Source organism: Elephantulus edwardii, unplaced genomic scaffold (assembly GCF_000299155.1).
Source record: "Elephantulus edwardii isolate Elephantulus edwardi_28Jun2011 unplaced genomic scaffold, EleEdw1.0 scaffold00026, whole genome shotgun sequence".
Taxonomy (NCBI): Eukaryota; Metazoa; Chordata; class Mammalia; order Macroscelidea; family Macroscelididae; genus Elephantulus; species Elephantulus edwardii.
The window spans coordinates 4,001,816-4,023,326 of NW_006399776.1; the positions used below are offsets into that span (position 1 = coordinate 4,001,816).

At 50.8% G+C, this 21,511-nt stretch overlaps 2 protein-coding genes across 2 annotated transcripts in view; one reads left to right on the top strand and one right to left on the bottom strand.

Moving 5' to 3' along the window:
• The first annotated feature begins 139 nt into the window (after positions 1-139).
• Positions 140-11,150, top strand: CDAN1 (codanin 1). The gene is made up of 28 exons (XM_006882972.1): positions 140-315; positions 520-989; positions 1,100-1,303; positions 1,495-1,664; positions 1,781-1,894; positions 1,977-2,055; positions 2,432-2,552; positions 2,727-2,836; positions 3,298-3,387; positions 4,008-4,083; positions 4,475-4,680; positions 4,941-5,058; positions 5,274-5,420; positions 5,578-5,744; positions 6,239-6,326; positions 6,530-6,619; positions 6,721-6,775; positions 6,985-7,118; positions 7,210-7,313; positions 7,489-7,647; positions 7,918-7,981; positions 8,104-8,182; positions 8,335-8,483; positions 9,670-9,777; positions 9,893-9,956; positions 10,076-10,257; positions 10,443-10,550; positions 11,025-11,150. Exons 1-28 carry the CDS (start codon positions 226-228, stop codon positions 11,148-11,150), a joined length of 3,672 nt encoding a protein of 1,223 aa, XP_006883034.1. The 5' UTR covers positions 140-225.
• A 4,073-nt stretch (positions 11,151-15,223) lies between these two features.
• STARD9 (StAR-related lipid transfer (START) domain containing 9) overlaps positions 15,224-21,511 on the bottom strand; it is a 124,101-nt gene continuing 117,813 nt past the window's right edge. The window contains exons 28-36 of the mRNA XM_006883214.1: positions 21,282-21,419; positions 17,418-17,499; positions 17,332-17,334; positions 17,085-17,206; positions 16,783-16,847; positions 16,441-16,643; positions 16,136-16,215; positions 15,792-15,950; positions 15,224-15,325 (exon numbers count right to left, since the gene is read on the bottom strand). Of these exons, the coding sequence (XP_006883276.1) occupies positions 15,224-15,325; positions 15,792-15,950; positions 16,136-16,215; positions 16,441-16,643; positions 16,783-16,847; positions 17,085-17,206; positions 17,332-17,334; positions 17,418-17,499; positions 21,282-21,419 (954 nt within the window). The remainder of the gene's footprint in view (positions 15,326-15,791; positions 15,951-16,135; positions 16,216-16,440; positions 16,644-16,782; positions 16,848-17,084; positions 17,207-17,331; positions 17,335-17,417; positions 17,500-21,281; positions 21,420-21,511) is intronic.

Consider the following 21,511-nt stretch of genomic DNA (forward strand, 5'->3'; position numbering starts at 1 on the left):
GCCCCAGAGGCCCCGCCTCTGCGCTCCAGGGCCCCTCCCAGGTGCCCCCGCCTCTCCCCAGGGCTCCGCCCCAGGCGCCCCGCCTCTACTCGGAGCCCCGCCCCACCCCAGAGGCCCAGTCTCTCGGCTGTAGACCCAACGGTCGGGCCTGGGCGCCAGCGCTGCTTCCCAGGCCGCCCGTGGCGGGCCCGCACCTGCGCAGTTGACCAGACCGCTCCGACCGGGATGGCGGCCGTTTTGGAGTCCCTCTTGCGAGAGGAGGTGTCGGTCGCAGCCACCGTGCGGTGGATCGCGCGCAGCACCCCGAGTTCGGAGGTAACAGCGCCAACATGCAGAATGCTCTTCCCGCGAGAGATACTGGTCCCGTTTCTCTGGGGTGCCGGCTGCCAGCCCCGGCCGAGTGCACTCCCGCTGGGGGCCGCTGCCGGGAGGCCCACCCTAGGCGCGCCCGCGGCTGGTTTGCTCGCAGTCTTCAGCTGCCATCTGACCCTCACCTCTCATTCGGCCCCTGCTTCACAGGATGACCCCGGGGAGGCTGCCACGTTCAGCTCGCTCCTGCCACTGCGGAAGGAATTTGTGCCGTTTCTGCTTAACTTCCTGCGGGAGCAGAGCAGCCGCGTCCTCCCGCAGGGCCCCCCAACCCCCGCAAAGACCCCAGGCGCCTCGGCAGTCCTTCCGGGAAGGCCGGGGGGCCCGCCGAGGAGCAGCCGCGGGGCGCGCAGCCAGCTCTTCCCTCCGACCGAGTTCCCGGGCGCCGCCGAGGCCCCCCTGGCCCGCCGCGGGGGCAGGAGGCGCGGCCTGGGGCCGCCCCGAGAGCGCGGAGCCCGGGGCTCTGGGGGCCCAGAAGAGGTGATTGGCGGGGAGAGCGTGACCTGGGCCGGGGCCCGGAGGCCTCGGGGCAGCTCCAGCCTCGGGGTCTCCGATCCCCCAAACCTCAGCAACTTGGAGGAGTTCCCTCCCGTGGGCGCCGTCCCCTCCGGTCCTGCAGGGTGAGAGCCAGCCCTCTCCCGGGAGAGGTGGGGGTGAGAACTGGAGTTCCGTGGGAGAGGGCAATGTCAGAGAAGGACTTTTGAGAGAAACCTGTGGCTGTCCTCAGCAGGACGAAGCCTTCTCGCAGGATCAATCCGACTCCCGTGAGTGAAGAACGGTCACTGTCCAAGCCAAAAACCTGTTTCACCTCACCCCCAATCAGCAGCGTCCCCAGTTCCCAGCCCTCAGCCCAGGACACTAGCCCGTGGGGCCTTGGCCTTCGGCCAGGATGCCGAAGTCTGCAGGAGGAGCGAGAGATGCTTAGGAGAGAGCGGTATGGCCTTCTGCTCTCTCCGTGTTGGCTTCCTAACTGTGGGAGATTCTTGGGCTGTTCCCTAAGATGGATTTGCTGAATGGCTGCCCTGTGTCTGTTTTCTGGGCTGTGACGACCTCTCTGGAGGGCTCAGGATACAGCTGTGGCGAAGCAACCACGCTAATAGCTCATGACATCCTCTGTCTCCATAGCTCAAAGCAGCTGCAGCAGTCATCGACCCCTGCCCACCCCATTCCCGAATCAGGGTCACTCCTGCCTAATCGCACAGGAAGCCTCACAGCCGAATCCGCTGACCCTGCCAGAGTGTCTTCCTGTCACCGCTTGAAGCTAGTAGCCCTTGTCTACTCCTCCTGTATTGCTGGTGAGGGAAAGCAAAGGAAGACACTCGGGAGAAAGATAACTGAGCCTTGCCTGCGAAGGGTGCCTGATACTCTGGAATTTTTTAATATTTTTTTTCCGGAATTTTTTTGTGTTTAGAAAATCTAGTACCAAATCTCTTCTTGGAGCTTTTCTTCGTCCTTCAACTCCTAACTGCTCGCAGGATGGTGGCTGCCAAGTATGATGACCTTGAGTCAAGTCCGGGCGCCCTGGGTGAGTTGCCAGGCCTCCTTTAGAAAAATGGAATCTGGAGTTTGAAAAATCGGTCACTGACTGTTTGCTACTAATCTTGTAGATTCCTTGGAAAGGCCTCTGTTCCAGAGTGTTCACGACTGTGTCTTCTTTGCAGTACAGGTTTTGGAGCACCAGTTTCAGTGAGTTTCCCTAGTATGAACTTTCTTCCTATTACCTGCATTGTCCTTCGGCCGCTTAGAGCACATGGTCACACAGACATAGTCCCTTATTCTTACCCCTGACCTTAACTTTGTATCCCTCTCATGAATTTACCCTCTAAAACAGTCAAACTGCCCCCCATGAACTTGACAACTGATCATTTGGTTTTAGCTGATGCTCTGCTCTATATGGTCTCCTTTCCTCCCTGGTTGTTTCCGTCAGCTTTGATTGTTTGACAGTTACTGCACCTTACGTATCTGGGCCTTGGCCCTGCTCCCTGCTCCAGACATACAAGTACCAGCGTCCTTATCACAGCCTGTGACCCCGTCTCCCTTTTTTCTGCTCGTTTCCCCATAGGGTTCTTTCCTACCTGGATAAAGGGACATTGAAGCTGTTGGCTGAGAATGAGCGACTTCTGTGTTTCTCACCAGCCCTGCAAGGGCGCCTCCGAGCTGCGTATGAGGGCAGTGCTGCCAAGGTAGTGACCTGAGCTTGGGCATTTACTTCATAGTTCAGGCTGCCCGGCTCACACCAGTTACATGCCACATGGGCTAACGCTGGGCCAGGTGTGCGCTGGTTTTCTCGGCCTTACTCCTGCAGGCTTTGGTTCCTCACTGGAACCTTATTCCCATTTGAACCTGTCATAATTTAGGTCTCTCTGGTGATGCCACCCTCTGCTCAAGCTGTCTCCTTCCAGCCAGAAACTGACAATCGTGCAAACTTCTCCAGTGACCGAGCTTTCCATACCTTTAAAAAACAAAGGTAATAAGAAAGAGAATCTTTGGGGAAGGGAATAAAGTGACATCTGGTATAGGCAGCTGTGTAGTTCTTATAGAAACTAGGAGTTTGGCCCCAACAGGTGGTAGTTTAGCCCTACCAGGCCCTTGCTGTGGTCAGGTTTCATAAAGACCGCTGAGTGTCATTCTGTTTCATGCCATAGACTTGAACCACACCTCCAACCTGAGCCAAGCATCTCACAGGGTTAGTCACAGGGTTTTCAGAGAGAAGGCTGGGATCAACTTGCACTGTGCACAGAAGGGCATGAAGCAGGTACTGCTGGGCCTGTAGCGTTTTCATCCCCTTTAGGTAACTGGAAAGGTTAGGAACAGCACTGGGCAGCGTGAGGGAGTCCCATCCTCAGGGTTTCCATCCTAGGAAAGACGCTTCTGGTGAGTCCGAGGCAGTTGTGCTTCCGCTCATGAGGCATCCTGTGTATCTGTCAGGGACGTGTTTTATGAGGTGCTTCGAGAGTGGGAAGATCACCATGAGGAGCCAGGCTGGGACTTTGAGAAGGGCTTGGGTAGCAGGATCAGGTGAGTGCCCTTCCTGATCGCTTGGTCTGGTCTGCATCCTGCAGTGAGCAACTTAGTGTGCTCGTGTAGCTGATTAGAAGGTGGCTATCCCCCGTCCTTCCCATCAGATGCTGCCATCTTCTGTCTTAGTTTATCTGTCTCCCGCTCACTCATTGCCATAGAGGCTAAACGATGAGTTCTGCAGAGCAAGTAGTGGTTAATGAACTAAAGGTTTACAGGGTGATATCATTTGGGAACTCTACTGGCTAAGTGGTAAGGAGTTTTCATTGCCATCTCAGACAGGCAGCTCGAATCTACCAGCTGCTGAGCAGGAGAAAGATGGGCAGTCTCCTCCAGTGCAGTTTACTGCCTCTGAAAACCCACTGGAGAATCCACTGGGAGTTCTGTCTGACTCAGTGGCACGTAACCCCACGTTTTTCTTTGGCCATTGTGTCTCTTAGTCTTGAGGGGTGTTGGTGTTTGGGAGATGCTCCTCACCTCCCATGATATTCCTGTTACCAGTCCTGTGTCTCTCCTCAGTCCCTTGGGAGAGGCTGAAAGCCCGAGGGCCAGCTGCTTTATGAGACCTGCTTCCTCTTCGCTCCTTTCCTCACCCTCCTCTCTTGCACCTTTTTACCTAGAGCCATGATGAGTCAGCTCTCCGCGGCCTGCAGCCACAGTCACTTTGTTCGGCTCTTCCAAAAACAGCTTCTCCAGGTAACAGCTCCAGTAGGAGATGAATCTACAGTGAACAGTAGGTGGTGCAGACAGCCAAGGAATAGCAGGCACTTTAGGGTGGGGCAAACAGCTATGCTGAAGTTGGTGGGTGATTTGGGAGACTTTGTTTCAAATTCTGGCTGGTTACCTTAGAGTTGAACCACCCTAGGCAAATGCACTTCCTGAATTTCAGCTTTGTTTTCTTTGTTTATAAATTGAGAATATAATTCCTACATCAAAAAACATATCTTAAGCACCTGATACAGATTTGGCAATCCATAAATGTCCATTACCATCTCCTTACTTTGTTTATTTCTTATCTCCTTATTTTTTATTTAAAAATGAGTTTTTAATTGCTTTTTCATTTTCTTGCCTCCGCCTCCCTCCCTAGATGTGCCAGAGCCCCTGTGGGGCCGGGGGCACTGTCCTGGGTGAAGCTCCAGATGTGTTGAGCATGGTGGGAGCCGACAAGCTGGGGCGGCTGCGGCGCCTCCAGGAGCGGCTTGTGGCCCCTCAAAGCAGTGGGGGGCCTTGTCCACCCCCCACCTTCCCAGGCTGCCAAGGCTTCTTCAAGGACTTCATCTTGAGTGCTAGCAGGTAAAGGCTGTGCTCAGCAGGGGTGGACCGAGGCCGGGGAGGTTTGTCCTCTCGGAAGGACAGGAATGACCACCTTCCTTTTGCCCGGACTCTGGCGGGGTGGAACGGATCCCACTTTCTCCTTCTTCTTGGTCTATTTACTTCTCCTTGGCCTTTCTTCTCTACTCAGCTGATCCTTTCTGTCCAAAACACCTCTTCTCTATTCCAATTCTTTCTGGGCCTCTTCTAGTTCCCCCATCTTTTCTGCCCTCCCTTCCCAGCTTCCAGTTTAATCAACATCTCATGGATAGTCTGAGCTTGAAAATCCGGGAACTCAATAGCCAGGCTCTGCCTCAGCATGAGCCCAGTGAGGACGGGGAGTCAGATGTGGACTGGCAGGTTAGAAAACAACGGGAAACGAGGGACTGCTGGCTGAGGGGGCAGGAGGCTTTTTTTTTTTTAATTGAGAGATGAATGAAAGTTTATAGAGAACTTGGATTTCTATTCATGCATTGTTGCACTTTTTTAAAAATTTTTTTCTTTTTTTGCATTGTTGCACTTTTAAGAGACTTGGAGTTGTTAGAAAGCCTGGTGTATTTCCCTCTACCCTGCAGGGTGAGCGGAGGCAGTTTGCTGTGGTGTTGCTTAGCCTGAGGCTTCTGGCTAAATTCCTAGGCTTTGTGGCCTTTCTGCCGTACCGGGGGCCTGAGCCACCCCCGACCCGTGAACTTCAGGACTCCATTTTGGCCCTCAGGAGCCAGGTGAGTGGGGGACTCCTGGCCAGGAGGGAGCTGGGAGGAGCAGAAAGGCATTGAAGTTGACTGGTCTCCTTGGCCATTCAGGAAACCAGGCAGGTTAGAGGGCACTACCCAGCCCCTCCCAGGGGCCTGCCCACTGACTGGGCACTGGCCCCACCAGGTCCCTCCAGTCCTGGACGTGCTAACTCTGCTGCAGCAGGGGCTGGGGGCCCGCCGAGCAGTGCTCACCGTGCCCTGGCTGGTGGAGTTCCTTTCTTTTGCCGACCACATTGTTCCCTTACTGGACTATTACCGGAGCACCTTTACTCTCCTGTTACACTTACATCGGTGAGTAGAGAACCCAGCACAGGGTAAGTATTGAGAAAAGAATGTGGGGAGAGCACCGCTTGGTTCTCCAGAGTTGAGCTTTTGTGCTGTGTGTTTGGCAACACAACTATCCCTGAGCCACAAGGAGAAGGCAGGGCTTAGTCCACAAGGAGAGAGTGGGCAGTTACGTGCACTTCTTTGGCCTTTTTCTATTTCCACTATTATTGCTGTTTACCAGAGTCAGAACCGACCCATAGCTGACCCTCCAGTGGCTTTTCAGAGGCACTTAATCACATCCTTCTCCCACAGAGCAGCTGGTGGCCTTCGTGATAGCCACCTGAAAAGAAATACAGATAATGGGCTGGGAAAATGAGGTGATCCTGGTTACCACATGACAGCAGTGCCTCCTGTTTTTGGTTTTGAGAATAATCTCCTGACAACTTTGTTTTTCTCAGATTAGTTTTGTGTTTTGACTTTGGGGCTTTTCTCATAGCACAAATTCTGTTTACTTTTAGGAGCTTGGTCTTATCAAAGGAGAGTAAAGGGGAGATGTGTTTCCTGAACAAGCTGCTGCTGCTTGCTGTCTTGGGCTGGCTTTTTCAGGTTGGGACAAGGGTCCCCACGGTGCTGGGGATGCTGTGGGTGGAGATGGGGAGAAAAATAATGTCTGAACCTGAATGAAGTTGGTGTGAGAAAAAGAGTTTCAGAAGAGGTGTGAGAATGACTTTAGGTTCAGAGGAAAGTTACTTTGTACCTGGAAGTTTCTGAGGAGCTGTCTGGAACTTTGACTACCCTGTTCTTGCCAGATTCCTACAGTCCCTGAGGACTTGTTCTTTCTGGAAGAGGGTCAAGCAGATGCCATTGAAGTGGACACTGTAGTTTCAGAGCATGGCTTGGTGAGTGTTAGGGTCCAGACAGAGCTGTGAAGGAGAAGTGGTGGTGTCCAGGAAGGACGCACCACCTGCTGGCCTTCGCAGCTCTGGCCTTTTCTCCCCAGGACGGTATGCCTGTAGTGGACCAACAACTGCTCTACACCTGTTGCCCCTATATCGGTGCGTAGCTCAGCCTTCCCCAGCAGGTGCCTTGGCCCTTATTCTGTCCCTTCCTGAGTGTCTAAAATACACCTCATCAGCCAGGCACTCTAATAGACTGTTCTGTTATGCACTCTCCAGATGCCTCAGCCTCTTTACCCCAGAAATGCTTAAATTCCAAGGGGCAGGAGAGAGGGCTGGTGGTAAGGACTTGGGCTTGTCTGCTGCAGGAGAGCTCCGGAAACTGCTTGCATCATGGGTATCAGGAAGCAGCACACGGAGTGGGGGCTTCGTGAGGAAAATCACTCCCACTACAACCACCAGCCTGGGAGCCCAGCCCCCCCAAACAACACAGGGGCTGCAGGTGAGGGGGTGCAGGAGGAAGCAGCCCCATGGGGAAGAGAAGGTGGTCCCAGACAAAAGGGAACATCATTACCACACTGATCTGCCAACAGGCAAAGCTTGCTGAGGCCTTTTTCCACAACCAGCCTCCCTCCCTGCGTAGAACTGTGGAATTTGTGGCAGAGAGAATTGGATCCAACTGTGTCAAGCACATCAAGTAAGAAGCTGGGTAGGGACGAGATGTGCTGTTGAGTGTTGAGGAAACCCAGCTTGAAGGAGGGAGGATAACATCACGTTCTCTGAAAGAAGTTCTGATCACGTTTGTTTGAATTTGCAAACCCTTCCTGATTCAGTCTTTCCAACCACCTCCCAACTTTGCTGTCCCGCTGCAGGGCCACATTGGTGGCAGATCTGGTGAACCAGGCAGAGTCACTTCTCCAGGAGCAGCTGGTGATGCAGCACCGGGGAGGGGGAGATTCGGCCCAGCTGCTGGAAATTCTGTGTTCCAAGCTGTGTCCCCACGGGGCCCAGGCATTGGCCCAGGGACGAGAGTAAGAGATACCAGTCTGATTGGATCCTCTTAACCCCCTTTCACTCTACCTTTTCCTGTCCTTCATTCTCTGTGTTTTTCTGCTCTGTGACACAGTGCCCAGAACTTGACTTGGAAGAATTCGTGGTGCCATAGAATGGGGCAGGGCAGGGCAGCCAGCAGGGTCCACCTGGACCAACCCTTTCTGTGTGGCCTCAGCGGTCAGGGGTTTGCTTCTGTGACCAGGCTGGAATATCCACACAAACTGACCTCCTCTTCCTGGACCTCTCAGGTTCTGCCAGAAGAAGAGTCCTGAGGCTGTGCGAGCACTGCTTCCCGAGGAGACCCCAGCAGCGGTACGTGTGGCCACACTCGCACAGCTGCGGGCTGTAGCTAGAGCACTGAGCCTTGGGGTGGGGCCACTGCCAAGCTGTGTCCACATGTGCCTGTGTGTGACGGTGGCCCCTCTGTGTCCCAGGTGCTGGCCAGTGCAGAGACCATTGCAGTGGGACTTGCAACAGAGAAAGCCTGTACTTGGTTATCAGCCAACATTACAGGTAAGGTCCAGGAGATGAGGTGGCTGGGCCACGTTTGTGAAAGTGGGCTAGCATTTTTCAAAGTTGGAGGCCCTTTTGAAGAGGTGGGACTCAGCCAGTTGGGAACAGTGACAAGGATGGTGACCTCTCTCCAATTTTCCTCTGCCCCGCAGCGCTCATCAGGAGGGAGGTGAAGGCGGCAGTGAGTCGCAACCTTCGAGGCCAAGGTCCTGAGCCAGCTGCCCGGGGGGAGCGGAGGGGCTGCCCCCGTGCCTGTGAGCACCACGCTCCCCTCCCCTCCCACCTCATCTCCGAGATCAAAGTACACAGCTCCCCTCCTCCTTTTGGCTTCCCTGCTCTCTCCCCCTGCTCTTCTTGGTCTCCTCTCCCATCAGCTCCAGTATTCCTTATACAACCTTCTTACATGTCCAGAAAGTCTCTTTGATTTTGACTAAATGCACACTGTCCTGTACAGATGGTGATGACAGTGGGTGCTGAGTAGCTGTACAGCATAGTGGGAACATCCAAGGGGGTAGTCACTCCAGTATTTGGATAGGATGTTAGAAATGCATTGAATTGGCAATTACAAAATACCAGTTTTCTATAATTTGATGTAAAAAAATAAAGCAGAGGGTCAGCAAACTGTGATTCACGGACCAAATCCAGCCCACTACCTACTTTTATAAATGCTGTTTTATTGGGACACAGCAACACTTTGGTATTGTCTAGGGTTGCTTTGGTGGTACAGCAGCAGAGAGGAATAGTTTTGACAGTACCTGTGCCCACAAAGCGTATGTGTATCCAAATGACCCTAGAGCAGCAGGCAAGGAATGACGGGGAATAGGGACTAAGGAGGAGTGACTGGAGATTCTCTAGGAAGGAGCTCTGGTGGCCTAGTGCTGAGGAGCAGTGCTGCCATCCCAGAGGCACAAGGTTCACATCCACCAGCTGCTCCATGGAGATGGGCAGGAAGTCCCTCGTGCAATTAAATTGCCTCTGAAAACCCACTGGAGGGCAAGCTGTGAGTCGGTTCCAACTTGATGGTACCCAACAACATAGGAGGAAGAACAAGCTACGCGGCTTAGATTAGATACTGGCTCTCAGCGGCACAGGATCTACCAAAACCTATTTCCTGAGAAGAACAGAAAAGTCTAAGAGAAAATGTTTTGTATCCAGTGGTTTAGATGGCTACAGGGTCTCCTCACTGCGATTGGATGGCCTCTGGGAAGTGGTTGGTCCAGTTTTGTCCCAAGTTGATGAGCATCTTCACCTTCCTACTGGCTGGGCCCTGCCTCCTGCAGCGTGCCGTCCTTCACCTTCCTTGCTCTGTCTGTCCTTGCTGCTGCTCCCAGCTGTGCTGTCCCCACTCTGAGTGCACCTTGCCCCAGTCCTGTCACCCCAGGGCTATCAGCCCTTCGCCTCTTGCCTCTCCACTGGCTCCCTCTGCCCTGAGCCTGATCCTGTGGCATCCTCCGATTGAGGTCCTCTGTCCCTCTTCTGCTGTACAGGATGTGCTAGCTCTTGCTGTGGGGCCCCGAGATCCTGAGGAGGGTGTGACCCCAGAACAGCTGGAGCGGCTCCTGGGCCATTTGGGTCAGACACTGCGCTGCCGCCAGGTGAGACACAGCAACGTGCCACACGAAGGACCCTTTTCTTGTGGCTCCTTGGTGGCCGCCTAGCTAGGAGCCACCTCTAGGGATGGCGTTCACTCTGGAAACCTTTCCTCCACAGTTCCTGTGCCCGCCTGCCGAGCAGCATCTGGCAAAGTGCTCCGTGGAGCTGGCGTCCCTCCTTGGTATGGTTCCTTTTTTCCACTGGTACCCCACATTTCAGGGCTAGAAACATGGTGCTCTCGTGTCTTTCCCTCGTCCTGCCTCCTCCTCCTCCTAAAGCTTAGGCTGCTTCTCTTCCCAGTTGCAGACCAAATCCCTGTCCTAGGGCCCCCGGCACAGCACAGGCTGGAGCGAGGGCAGGCGCGGAGGCTCCTGCATGTGCTGCTTTCCTTGTGGAAGGAGGATTTTCAGGTGCCTGTTCCACTGCAGCTGCTGCTCAGGCCTAGAAACGTGGGACTTCTGGCGGACACTCGGCCCAGAGAGGTGAGTCAGTGCAGCTCCTCCTGCTGCCATCACACCTCGGCCCCTCCCACCAGTGTGAGTCGCTCTCCTTGCCCCTCTCTCTCTGTGGGCTCCTTAGTAGCTGTCCTTTGAGGTCTACACCTGTGTCACCTAGGACCCTGGTGCAGTTCTCTGGTGACCCTGACATGCCCCTCACTGTTTTGCAGTGGGATCTGCTGCTTTTCTTGCTCCAGGAGTTGGTTGAGAGTGGTCTGATGGAACGGACCGAGATAGGAGCCTGCCTGGACAGCCTCCATGAGGCCCAGTGGCCAGCGGTAAGTCTTGTCTCCTCATATACAGGGAATAGATAACCTTATCTTAAAAAGGGTCAAGTAATGGGACCTGGCATTCTTAGGATCTTCCCAAAGTTAAATGGTCTTAAGTATTACCCTGAAATGGAGAGATAGTGTGGGTTTCTTTAACTAGAATGACCTCAGTTTTAATCTCAGCTGGTACTTAATGATTTTGTGATTTGGTACAAAGTAATTTAAAAAAAAAATCCAGGAAGTGGGTATATCTTATTCCTAATAGTGTTTGTATCAAGAATATTGTGCATAAGATGGCCTGGCACCTCCGTCCTCAGCAGGTGGTGACTGGCCGCAGGCAGAAACGCTCTTCATTTAGAGCAAAGGCTCCCACAGAGCAGACGCGTGCCCACACAGCGACAGTGAGAACAGCTAGCTTGTAGTAGAAAGGAAGAACCCTCCAGAATGACATGTTTGCTTGCTTCTTTCTCATTCTTGTTCCAGGACTTCTCTAAAGAATTAGCAGCTCTGGTCAGCCTATTTCTAGCTGAGCCTCACATGCCAGAACCACATCTAAGAACTTGTGAGTTAGTCCAACCAAATCGAGGGGCTGTGCTAGCCCAGAGCTAGGATGAGGGGCCCTGCCTTGAGCGTTTCACTAGAACCTGGGAGCCCTGCCAGCTGACCTCAAGAGGCCCAGTGCCACCCCAGGTGCCCACTTCTGATCCTTGCTGGAGCCCTTTCCCTGAAGGCATACTAGGGAGTAGCTGGGTCTGATGGAATCAGTGTTCCTGCTCAGATGTGAAGGACGTATGTGGCTGCTTGGCATTGCATCCCACCGTCAACCGCAGGTCTGCCAGCCAGATTCCTAGAGGAAGGAGCTGCATCTCCGGTCCTGGAGCACAAGAGTCAGTCATTTGGATACTAAATGAAATTATATGTGTGGGCTTATTGACAAGGTCAAGCCCAACTTGCTGGTATCCTAGTGTTTTAAAAACTTTGTGGTTTGGGTAAATCATGACAGAAGCATCTAACTTCCTGCTTGTGAGGAAAGCTGAACCATGGATTTTTGTGGTCTACATTTTCTTATCACCAGGAGCCATCACCTTAAAGCGGCACAACAGGGAAGACAGGACTAAAGACAGAAGCCTGCCTCCGTCCCTCTGCTTGCCCACCTGGGATTTCTTAGATCTGCCCAGGAACCAAGCACAGGGCAAGTCATTAGAGTTTTTTAAAATAAACTTTTCGTTACCAAGGGTTTGATGTTTTTCCCACGAGTTGGGAGTTGCCATGAGCTGTGATAACTGCCTGACGTTTAGCAATGCCTATGTGATCTTGAGGCCACAGCCCCATTTATTATTAACTTTGCAGTTGGCCCAGTGTGCTCTTTTCATTTGAGGAAAGTTTAAAATCATGTACAAAGGTGTTTCCTATTGAACTAAACCACTGTTTTGTGCCTTTGAGTTCCCTGTGACTCACAGTAACCCTGTGTACAGAAGCTCTGAAGCCTGCCTTATCCTGAGGCAGCCTTAGACCATGTTTGCAGTTCCATGCTGTGTGTCAGACAGCTGGACAATGACTAAGAATGATAGACAAATCGATGTCTTTGGTGCTTGAGAAGAGTATCATGTACTGCCAAGAACTAGACCATTAAGTGACTGGAACAGTGGGCTTTAGCATAACAACAGAGGAACCTCAGGGCATCAGCTGCTGCCTTCATCTCACTTAGAATAATAAATGGTCAGCAAGAGGGTTAATTTCCATTCATATCCCTGATAATTATTGGGGTAAGTGGAAGCATTCTACTTTGAGACTCCGTTTGACCAGACTATCTACAAATAGACCCCTAATTTTGACAAAGGAAACAAATGACATTAGTAATGTGCATTAAAGTTCTAGGCTGCATGTAGAGAGATTCTCCCTCTGAATGGGGACACACATGGAGGGCAGAGTAAACCTCTTAAAGCTTTGTCTGTACATCGCTGCTTATTTCTTGGGAAGACTTCACAACTGTCAAAGATGCCTGGCCCATGGAAGGTTGAGATTCTCTGGGTTGAGATAGATCCTATTATAAGGAACCCTTGGCTGCAATAAATTCCATCATAGTAAAGGACAGGGTGTTTCACAGTCACCACTCCGAATGTGTTCCTCCTGGTGGCCGACCCCAGTGCCTTGCCTTGGCCACATCCTGGTTACTCCTTGTTAGTTTGTGTCTGAACTTTCTCCTGCTTGGGTGAAGCCCATACTTTGAATAATTCATTTTCAAAAGCTTTACTCATGCTTTTTTCAGTCAACTGAAATGATACTTCATAGCCCAAGCATAAAGCCTTTCAAATAGAGACCAAATTCTCAGGAACGTGAATGGAAATTAAACCTTGATTTCTGAGCCTTCCTGCTGGCCACCTAGTCTAAGCAGCGATGTGAAGGCAACAGCTATTGTTAGGTGTCACTGTCGGAAGAGCCTCAGCAACAGTATGAACAACAAATCTGAACTCTGCACCATCCTCCCACACTCCTCTATGCTCGAGCCCATTGCTAAAGTCACTAGCAGTACATTTTGTTGAGGGTCTTCCTCTCTTTTGATGACTAATTTACCAAGCATGGTATCTTTTTCCAAGGACTAGCCCCTCTTAACATGCTAAAAGTGAGGGAAGCTGCTCCATCCTTGCCTCTGGGGAGCACCCTGGTTGCACTCTCTTTAGGATGTAATTCTTTTGACAGTGCATGGAATTATCAGTACTCTTGAATATAGCATCAATTCTATTCAATGTCCAGTTTTCAGATGCATAGAAAAAGATCATGACTTGTATCTGGTGCACATTAATCTTTAAACTGACATCCTAGTACTCTGAAGAGGTCTTTGACAGCCAATTTTTCCAAAAAAAAACAGGTCTTCTCTGTTTTCTTGACTGCTGGTACCACAGGTGTTTGTAGATCCAAGTAAAACTGAAATCATTGACAACTTTGCTCCGTCTATGATGACTTGCCTATTGGACTTTCTTGATGTAAAGATGTAATCCATATTGAAGTGGTAGTCTTTTAGGTGCTTGTATATAGGACAAATAGTAAATCAGATCCTGTGTATCTGCTAACTAAACCAGCAGTTTGGTCCTCAAACCAGCAGTATCAACATCACCTGAGAACTTGCTAGAAATAGCAGTCCTTGGGCCTCAACAGTCTGGACTATATAACAAGCCTTCTGGTGATTTCGGATCCTCTGTCCAAAATCTTGAGATCAGTCAGAGACTGTGTCTCTGGATCCTCTCACACTTTGTTTCAAGATGAGCCTTAGTGAGTGCCCTAACGTGCGGTGTGGTTCTGCCTGCACCAGATGAGAGCTGTACCCACTCACCACACGTGTGCGTCCTTCCCAGGGTTTCTTGTTCACTGCTGGGTTCTGCATGTGGTCTACTGTTTTGCAAACTGGCACTGAGCTTATGGAAGACACTCAGTACTTGTATGTAAACAGAATAGCTTGAAATTGGGCCAGATGAATAGGAAACACCATCATAAACTGCAAGCTAAGTTCTCCTGAGCTCACTTCACACTTAAGACTATCCTGGAGTAGTTTTCACTAAGTAAAAGTACACATAAGACTAAATTCACCAGTGTTCTGACCTTGGTCAAAAGTCTAAAGAGGGTTTGTTGTTGTTTTTTTTGTTTATAAAAAGAAGTGGGAGTACATAAATAGGGTGTTGTGTCTATCAAGTGTTGCCAAAAAACCAGAAAAAGAAAAGTTAAAAGCAATTTTACAAACTTTCAATATATAAATATAACAATCTGTGATCATAAGGGAAAAAAATCCCACCTTTGAAGAAAAAGAAATCTCTACTGCATCATACAGGAAATTACTTCTGAGTATCCATCCTAACCTGGCACTCTTCACCAAAGATTTCTGGCCCCAGAAAAAGGGGACCCTCTAGCAGCCTCCACCCAGGCCTCGGATGAGGAGAGAGGTGCAGAATCAACCTAATCTCCAAACAAACCACCTCCTATGAGTCTGTTTATCTTCTCTCCCTTCTTCAAGGGACAGGTCTTTGAAATGTCTTGTGCATCATCAGCAGCCCTCATTGGACTACTCCCACCTCAGTCCTCACAGGCCCGAGTCTGACCCATTCAGTTCTTGGTGCTGCTATAGTGGGTGACTTCCTACCATCCTGCACCCCAAAGTGATGGCCTTATCATCACACCCTTAAATTAATAAAACACTGCAAAAATTCAAGGAGAAATGATTCTCACTCTTTGGTTTGTGCAGCTGTTTTTTCAGATCCTTTTTCTGCTTTGGTATGTCTGACACCCATCCCACACGGGAGCTGAACCCTGGAGGCAGATACGGAGGTGTCTTGGCCAGTGGCTGCTCACCTTCCTCCTGGCCAGACGAGCAGCCGCACCACCAGGCCCAGCTTTGCTGTCTGCACATCGCTCCTTTGTCTTGAGCAGGAGGTCTCAAAGAGCTCAAAGATGGGAAATGCAAGGGGTGAACCGAGCTTCATTCACCCTGGATGGCTTAGCAAGCTCAGGCCCCTGGCTCTGCGGTGGTGCCAGCTGTGACCAAGTATTAACTAGGCTTTGCTGGTAACACTGGATTGAATGCTTCCATCCACACGGCCCAACAGGTCATCTTGGACTTTCTCGCATCAGTGTGCAGATAGTGACAAGAAGCTGCCACCACATCTCTGCAGCACCATCTTGATGGCGAGATGCTAACTACTGAGGAAAGACTCCAGTCTAGCTATAACTAGTGGCTGCTGTTTGATAAAGGAGTTCAGGAGCTGAGGAGGGAAGCCTGGAGCACCAAGTTCTACCTGAAATAAAGCAGAGGGTAGAAGCAAAGCTTCAAGACAGACTGTCAGGGTGCCCTTCAGCCAGAAGAGCCCTGAGACCATCCCATCGGGAGAAGCCCAGCTGAGTGCTGTTCTAGAAATCAGGCACTGGGCTGTGCTGTTCAAATCTAAGTGGGACCTCCCTATGCTAGAGTCAGTCAGGGATGGGGATGGGGAGCCACACAAAATGTGTCGTCTCCCTGCTCTGCTGAAACTGCTAGTTGCAGTGAACCATCTACGCCATAAGGAGCCTGGCGACAATCATGGTTGTTGAGTTCTCTGGTTTATCTGATCCGTCCCTCTCTGATCTACCATTCACTGACCTACTGCAGAACCAAGAAGCCCTTTAGTCTCCATTCTCCAACCATCATCTTTTAGCCCAAGAGCTAGTCTTTGGCCCCAAGAGAGTCAAGACCTGCAGCTGTGGTGGCTATTTGGGGTGTATTACCTGGGCCAAGTAGATGACTCTGGTCATCTCTTTCCCTTCCACGGTGAGAGGCTGCAGGATCCAGGCACTGGGCAGGATCTCCCCCCGAACCATTTCCCTGCTCGGCCGAGGCATAGATGTGTCATACACAGACTGAGCTGCCATGATAGACATCTGGCCCTGGGGACAGAGAAGGGTGTGAGTCCTGCCTCTATGATGGGAGGGAAACCAGAAAAGGCTCAACACAGCAGTGGGCCACCTTTACGGGCCCCTGCAACACCCATGGCCCACCCACAACGTGCCCTTCCCTCCGAGGCTGCACCCCGAGTTCTTCCCACGCTCCTTTCACCACCAACAGACAGTACCTCTTTAGCTTCCACACAGACACAACAGAAATCTCGTGGCTGCTTCAGTGCACACAGGGTGGTGCTGCACACCAGGTACACTACAGGGCAGGACGAGGGAATGAGGTCAGCAGGGACAGACACTATTCCTGAGCCCTTCCCAGCACAGGACCCTCTCTGCCACCTTGTCACTCACAGCTCAACATCCTGCTGGACCTCCGACCCTCAGCAATCTGAGTACTTGGCTCCCAGAGGCTGCCTCTAACCCAGGGACCTCTCCCCTGGCCTGGGCCTGTTGGACACACCAGAGACAGTCCTGCGCTCACCCAGGCTGATGGTGCTGGTCACCCGCTGATGTAGCCGTGCTGTCTGGATGGGCTTGTGATACAGGGGCCACAGGGTGGGGTCGCTCACAGCCGTCCACACCTGAGCCAGTGGCTGGGGCACCACACCTGCCCCCAGGAAGCCATGCCGAGTAGAAGAAAACACCTTGTAGTAAAGTTGCACCTGCTGCTCCTCACCCTGATAGCTGGGGGGAAACACCAAAGGTGAGGAAGAGGAGGAGGTGAGAAATGAAGTCCAGGGATCAAAGAGGAGCAGCCTGGGGTGAGGGAGAAGTGAAGGCCAGCAGGCCCCCAGGCCTAGGAGGAAACACCATGCACACTTACGTCCAGCCAGCTGCTGCCTGGCCCATGAAGAGGTTGTGCAGATTATCAGAACAAGCAGCCATCACCTGGGGACACAGTGACCACATACAAAATTAGTGGGCCGGGGTCCCTGGGTGGTCAGCCCAGGCAGCAGGCACTGAGTGCCCCTCTTCTCGCGGTGGAAGGCTGGAGGAGCCCATTCAGCTCCTGTGTCCTGAATCTGCCTTTTCTTGTCCTCCTCACCCTTCTTTCCTCCTTGTCATGATCCCACCCAGCAAATGTCTGATCAAAGGAGGGCGGGCTGAGGGGGAGCAGTTACTCACATCTGCCATGGAAACGTGCACAATGTGCTTGGCCAGGTCCTGGTAGGAGGAAGAGAAGCAGGTCCCTGTGCTGGACAAGCTGGATGGGGAGCAGGAGCAACTGCCTGTGGAGGCTCTGTTTCCTGTGATCAATGCGGGGCGGGGGGGGGGGGGGGGAAGATAGCACAGAACTGGGGTGGGGGAACCTGAGGAGAGCAACTGTCCCAGCCATGACAAGCCTTGGGGACTCAGGCCATAGACATTCCACGATCTAATGGGATCAGCCGCCAAAACTGACCCTCCCAAATGACCACTCACCCACGGCCAAGCTCTTCCAGAAGGATCCAGACAGACAGAGGCGATTCTGCCTCACTTCAGAATGGCCCCAGCTATCTCCTATCCAGGTGTCTCGTGAATCAGACAAGTTTGTATCCCCCTGCAGGAGAGCGGGTCAGGGCCAGAGCAGAGGAGAAAGTGTCAGGAAGCTAGCACAGAATCTGCAACATAATGGCTCAACTCAAAAGATTCTCCTCATGCTGAATTACGGACGGAGGCCAATGGGAGGCCAATGGCCACTGAAACCAATCCTTGGACAATCTCTCCTAGCCCTCCAGACCACAGGCCCAAAGCTGCTTACAGGTGAGTAACAGTGGGGATCAAAAGAAAATGCAGCTTGGCAGCATTGGGGACTCAGCTTGCTGAGGGGCAGTGCAACAGGTCAGGGTCAGCTACCCTGCTGCGGCAGCAGGAGGAAGACTTGCTAGGCAGCAGTGAAGAGTCCAAAGGACAGGTCAGTGGGAAGGGAATGAAGCTGCTAGGACAAGCTTAGCCCAGCTGGAGCTCAAGATCCCAATACGGAGACCAATGGGGTGATCCTCTGGATTGGCACCATGGTCACTCACCCTCGCCCAAGCAGGCCCTCGATGGCAGGACCTTTGACTTCCCCTGAACCTGACAGGCACCCACATACTACCTCCACCATTGCTTCAAAGACAAGAAAGGGAACAGAACAGTTCTATTTCCATTCTCTTTCCCTCCTCCTGCTACATACTTTAACCAGGTCCTTCCAGCTGAGATTTCGATCTGGAGACCAAGGTGCATCTGATACAGGCCACGGTCTTTGCAATCACTTGTTATGCATCAGAGAGTTGGACAATGAACAAGGAGGATAGAAGGAGAATTGATGCCTTTGAGCTGTGGTGCTGGAGAAGAGTATTGAGAGTACTATGGACTGCTAGGAAATCAAACAGATTTGTCCTGGAAAGGGTTAAACCGGTGGCTCCTTGCAGGCAAGGATTCTGAGGCTCCGTCTAACATACTTTGGACAAGTTGTGAGGAGGGACCGGTCCTTGGAGAGGGACATTACGCTTGGGAGGGTGGAGGGATGGCGCAGGAGGGGAAGACCCTCTATGAGGTGGACTGATTCAGTGACTAGGGTAATTGGGATGGGAGTGTCAGAGACAGTGCGATTGGCACAGGACAGAGCAGAGTTTAGGGCTGTTGCACATAGAGTCACTATGAGTTCAAGCGACTCGACAGCACATAACAACAACAACAACAACCACAACCACCTTCTCAGAATCCTTCACTACTCATCACCTCCTCTGTCACTCCTCTCCCCTCCACCACTCTTCACTGAAACCTTTTTATCATCATTTCAACAGCTAAATGTTTCTTCCATCTATAAAAACCTTCCTTGATGCCACTTCTCCCTGAACTACGAGGGCAAAAACAACACTGCACATACAAACATTATAAACAAGGTCAAAATGTTCTAACCAAGAAGAGGTCGTGGGGGAAAAAGGTGACAGTGAAAACACCCTTGCATTTTTTGTAAGACCAGGGTTGTTTTCCTGAATGACCAGTATTTTTCACTTTGTTTCTTCATGTCAGCTAGGCAGTTCCAAATCAACATCAGTGAGTTGGGTAGTTGAATAGCTAATGATCTTGACTGTTTCTTCAGATGTTTTTTACCATCTGCATGTCTTCTTTGGTGAAGTGCCTATTTTTTAACTGAGCTGCCTTTTTCTTGTTGAGATGTTGGACTTTCCTACAAATTTTAGAAATTAATCTCTCATCAGATGTGTCATTGCCAAATACTTGTTGCCCAAACTGTAGGTTCTCATTTTACTCCTTTGGAGAAGTCTGCTGAAGCACATTTGGATTTTGTTTTTTAGGGGGTTCCAATCTTCTAGATTATTTCTGTTAATTATGCATTTTCAGTTAATATAGTATCTTTATACCATTGAGTAGAGCTCCTAAGATAGCCCCACATTTTTCTTTTATAATCTTTATAGTTTTAGATTATGTGCCCAGGTCTTTGATCCATCTTGAGTTAGTTTTTTTTATACGGAGTGAGGCATGAGTCTTGTTTCAACACCCCAAAAACAGATACCTAGTTTTGCTAGCACCATTTGTTCAAGAGACCATCTTTCCTCTACTTAATGGAGTCCATCTCTTTGTCAAAGTTCGGCTATTCACAGGTGGATTTACTTCTGGATTCTCCATTCTATTCCATTGGTCTGTGTATCTGCCCTTGTACCAGTCCCGAGCTGTTCTGATTACTGTGGCTAGATAGTAGGTTTTGAGATCAGGGAGTGTAGGCCTCCAACTTTGTTTCTTGTTTTCAGCAGCTCTCTGCTTACAAGGTCTCCATCCTTTCCATGTGAAATTAGTGAATATTCATTATTTTGAAGAATGATTATGGGATCTGATCAGGATTGTCTTATATCTTTTAAATGATTTGGACAGTACTGTCATTTTCACAATCTTAAGTCCTCCAGTCCTTGAGCATAAGCATTTCTTTCTCAGAAACTGTTTTCTGGTTCTGTGTTTTGGTTGAATTTTTGTCCCATATTTTCCTGTTCTGGCTGGTTTAACATTATCTGCTGCCTCTGAGTCATTGTGGTGATGTTGTCATTGTGCTATGTTTTAAAAATTTTATTATTTTTGTGTGTGTGTACCATCAAATCAGATCCAACTGGTACAGGAAGAGATTGCTCCTGTCTCCAGCAGAACATCTGATGGATTAGAATCGTGCACTTCTGGGATTGCAATGCAGCTTCTTGCCACTAGGCCAACAGAGCTCTCTTGGTATAAGAATTCTTAATGTTTCACCCCCAGACTCCTGGTGGGCATGATGAAGTGGGGGCCTGTGTGCAGTTCTTCTCGCACTATCTGTCTAGAGCAGTTGAGGGAGACGTCCGCCAGGGGAAGCACGAGCTGGCCTTTAGTCTTGCCCACTGAGGGAAGCTTCAGGTGGTGTATGTGTGGCCGAGGGCCGTGCTGTCTTTCTCACCATCAGCATTGGTCAGAGTTCTCACACAGACTGGACAGCTGCTCAAAATGGTCATGTCGTAATTTTTTGCAGTTCTGTGTTTCATCTGACTCCTTATTCAGTGTTTCCATTATTTCGTCCTTCAGTCAGAATTGAAAGTATTTGTCTTTTGAAACTTACGGTTCCAGAATTATCATCATATTTGTACCTGCAACTCTGTGGAAGATATATGGGTAGTGTCCTCCAGTGCAGCCTCCAGCCTTAGAAACCCACTGCAGGGTCAGCCAGGAGCTGGCTTTGTCTTGACAGCAGTGACAGCTATGTTGCCTTTGTTTCCTGGTGGCTTCTTTGAAGAGGGTAGAGGTTGCTTACCCCTGTTTGTCTAGTCAACCATCTTACTAGGAAGGCAAAAACCTTTAAGGTGAATTTCAAACTTTATCTCCCAGTCAGACCTGACCTCTGAGCTCCTGTACTTCTCACTCTCAACCTGATTTCTCACAAACATCTTCAACCCAAACCCCAACCTGAAGTCATGACCATCACTACACACCCAGTCCTCAGCAGCCCCTTGTCTCACTGTTGGCAGGGCCACCCCTTCAGCTGTTCCAGCCAAAAATGTGTGTTGCTCTTGACTCCTCCCTCTTCCTTCCTCCAACATCCTGTGATTGACAATTTATGAGAAGCTCCCCCTCACTGTCAGCTTCCACACCAGAGAATCATCCTCTTACCATACTTCACCATGGTCACCTAAGGACGACCCATCCATCCTACACATCTACTGACAAAACAAACTGGAGAAATAGAACTAAAGGGAAATTCACAGCCACAGCACATGAGAAGGGCTCCTGTCAGCAGTGGCATCCAGGAGGCAGGACTTCCTGCCTATAGACCAGTCTCAGTGGGCCTGGGTCTAGGGCTTATTTCCAACCTAACCTACTCACCAGGCTGTCTGGGGACTGGAGCTGGCCAAACAAGGCTGGGATGCTATTGTAGCCAGAGGTGACAGCAGAGGAGAGACTTCCACTGGAGCTTGTGCACAAGGGACTGGAGTTGGCCAGAGTGTGTAGTTTTTCCTTTTCCTAAGAGGGATGGAACAAACATCATCAACTTGCTTCTGATGTACCTTCACTGCCTTCTACCCCAAGTCACCCCTTCTTACAGGCCCCATCAC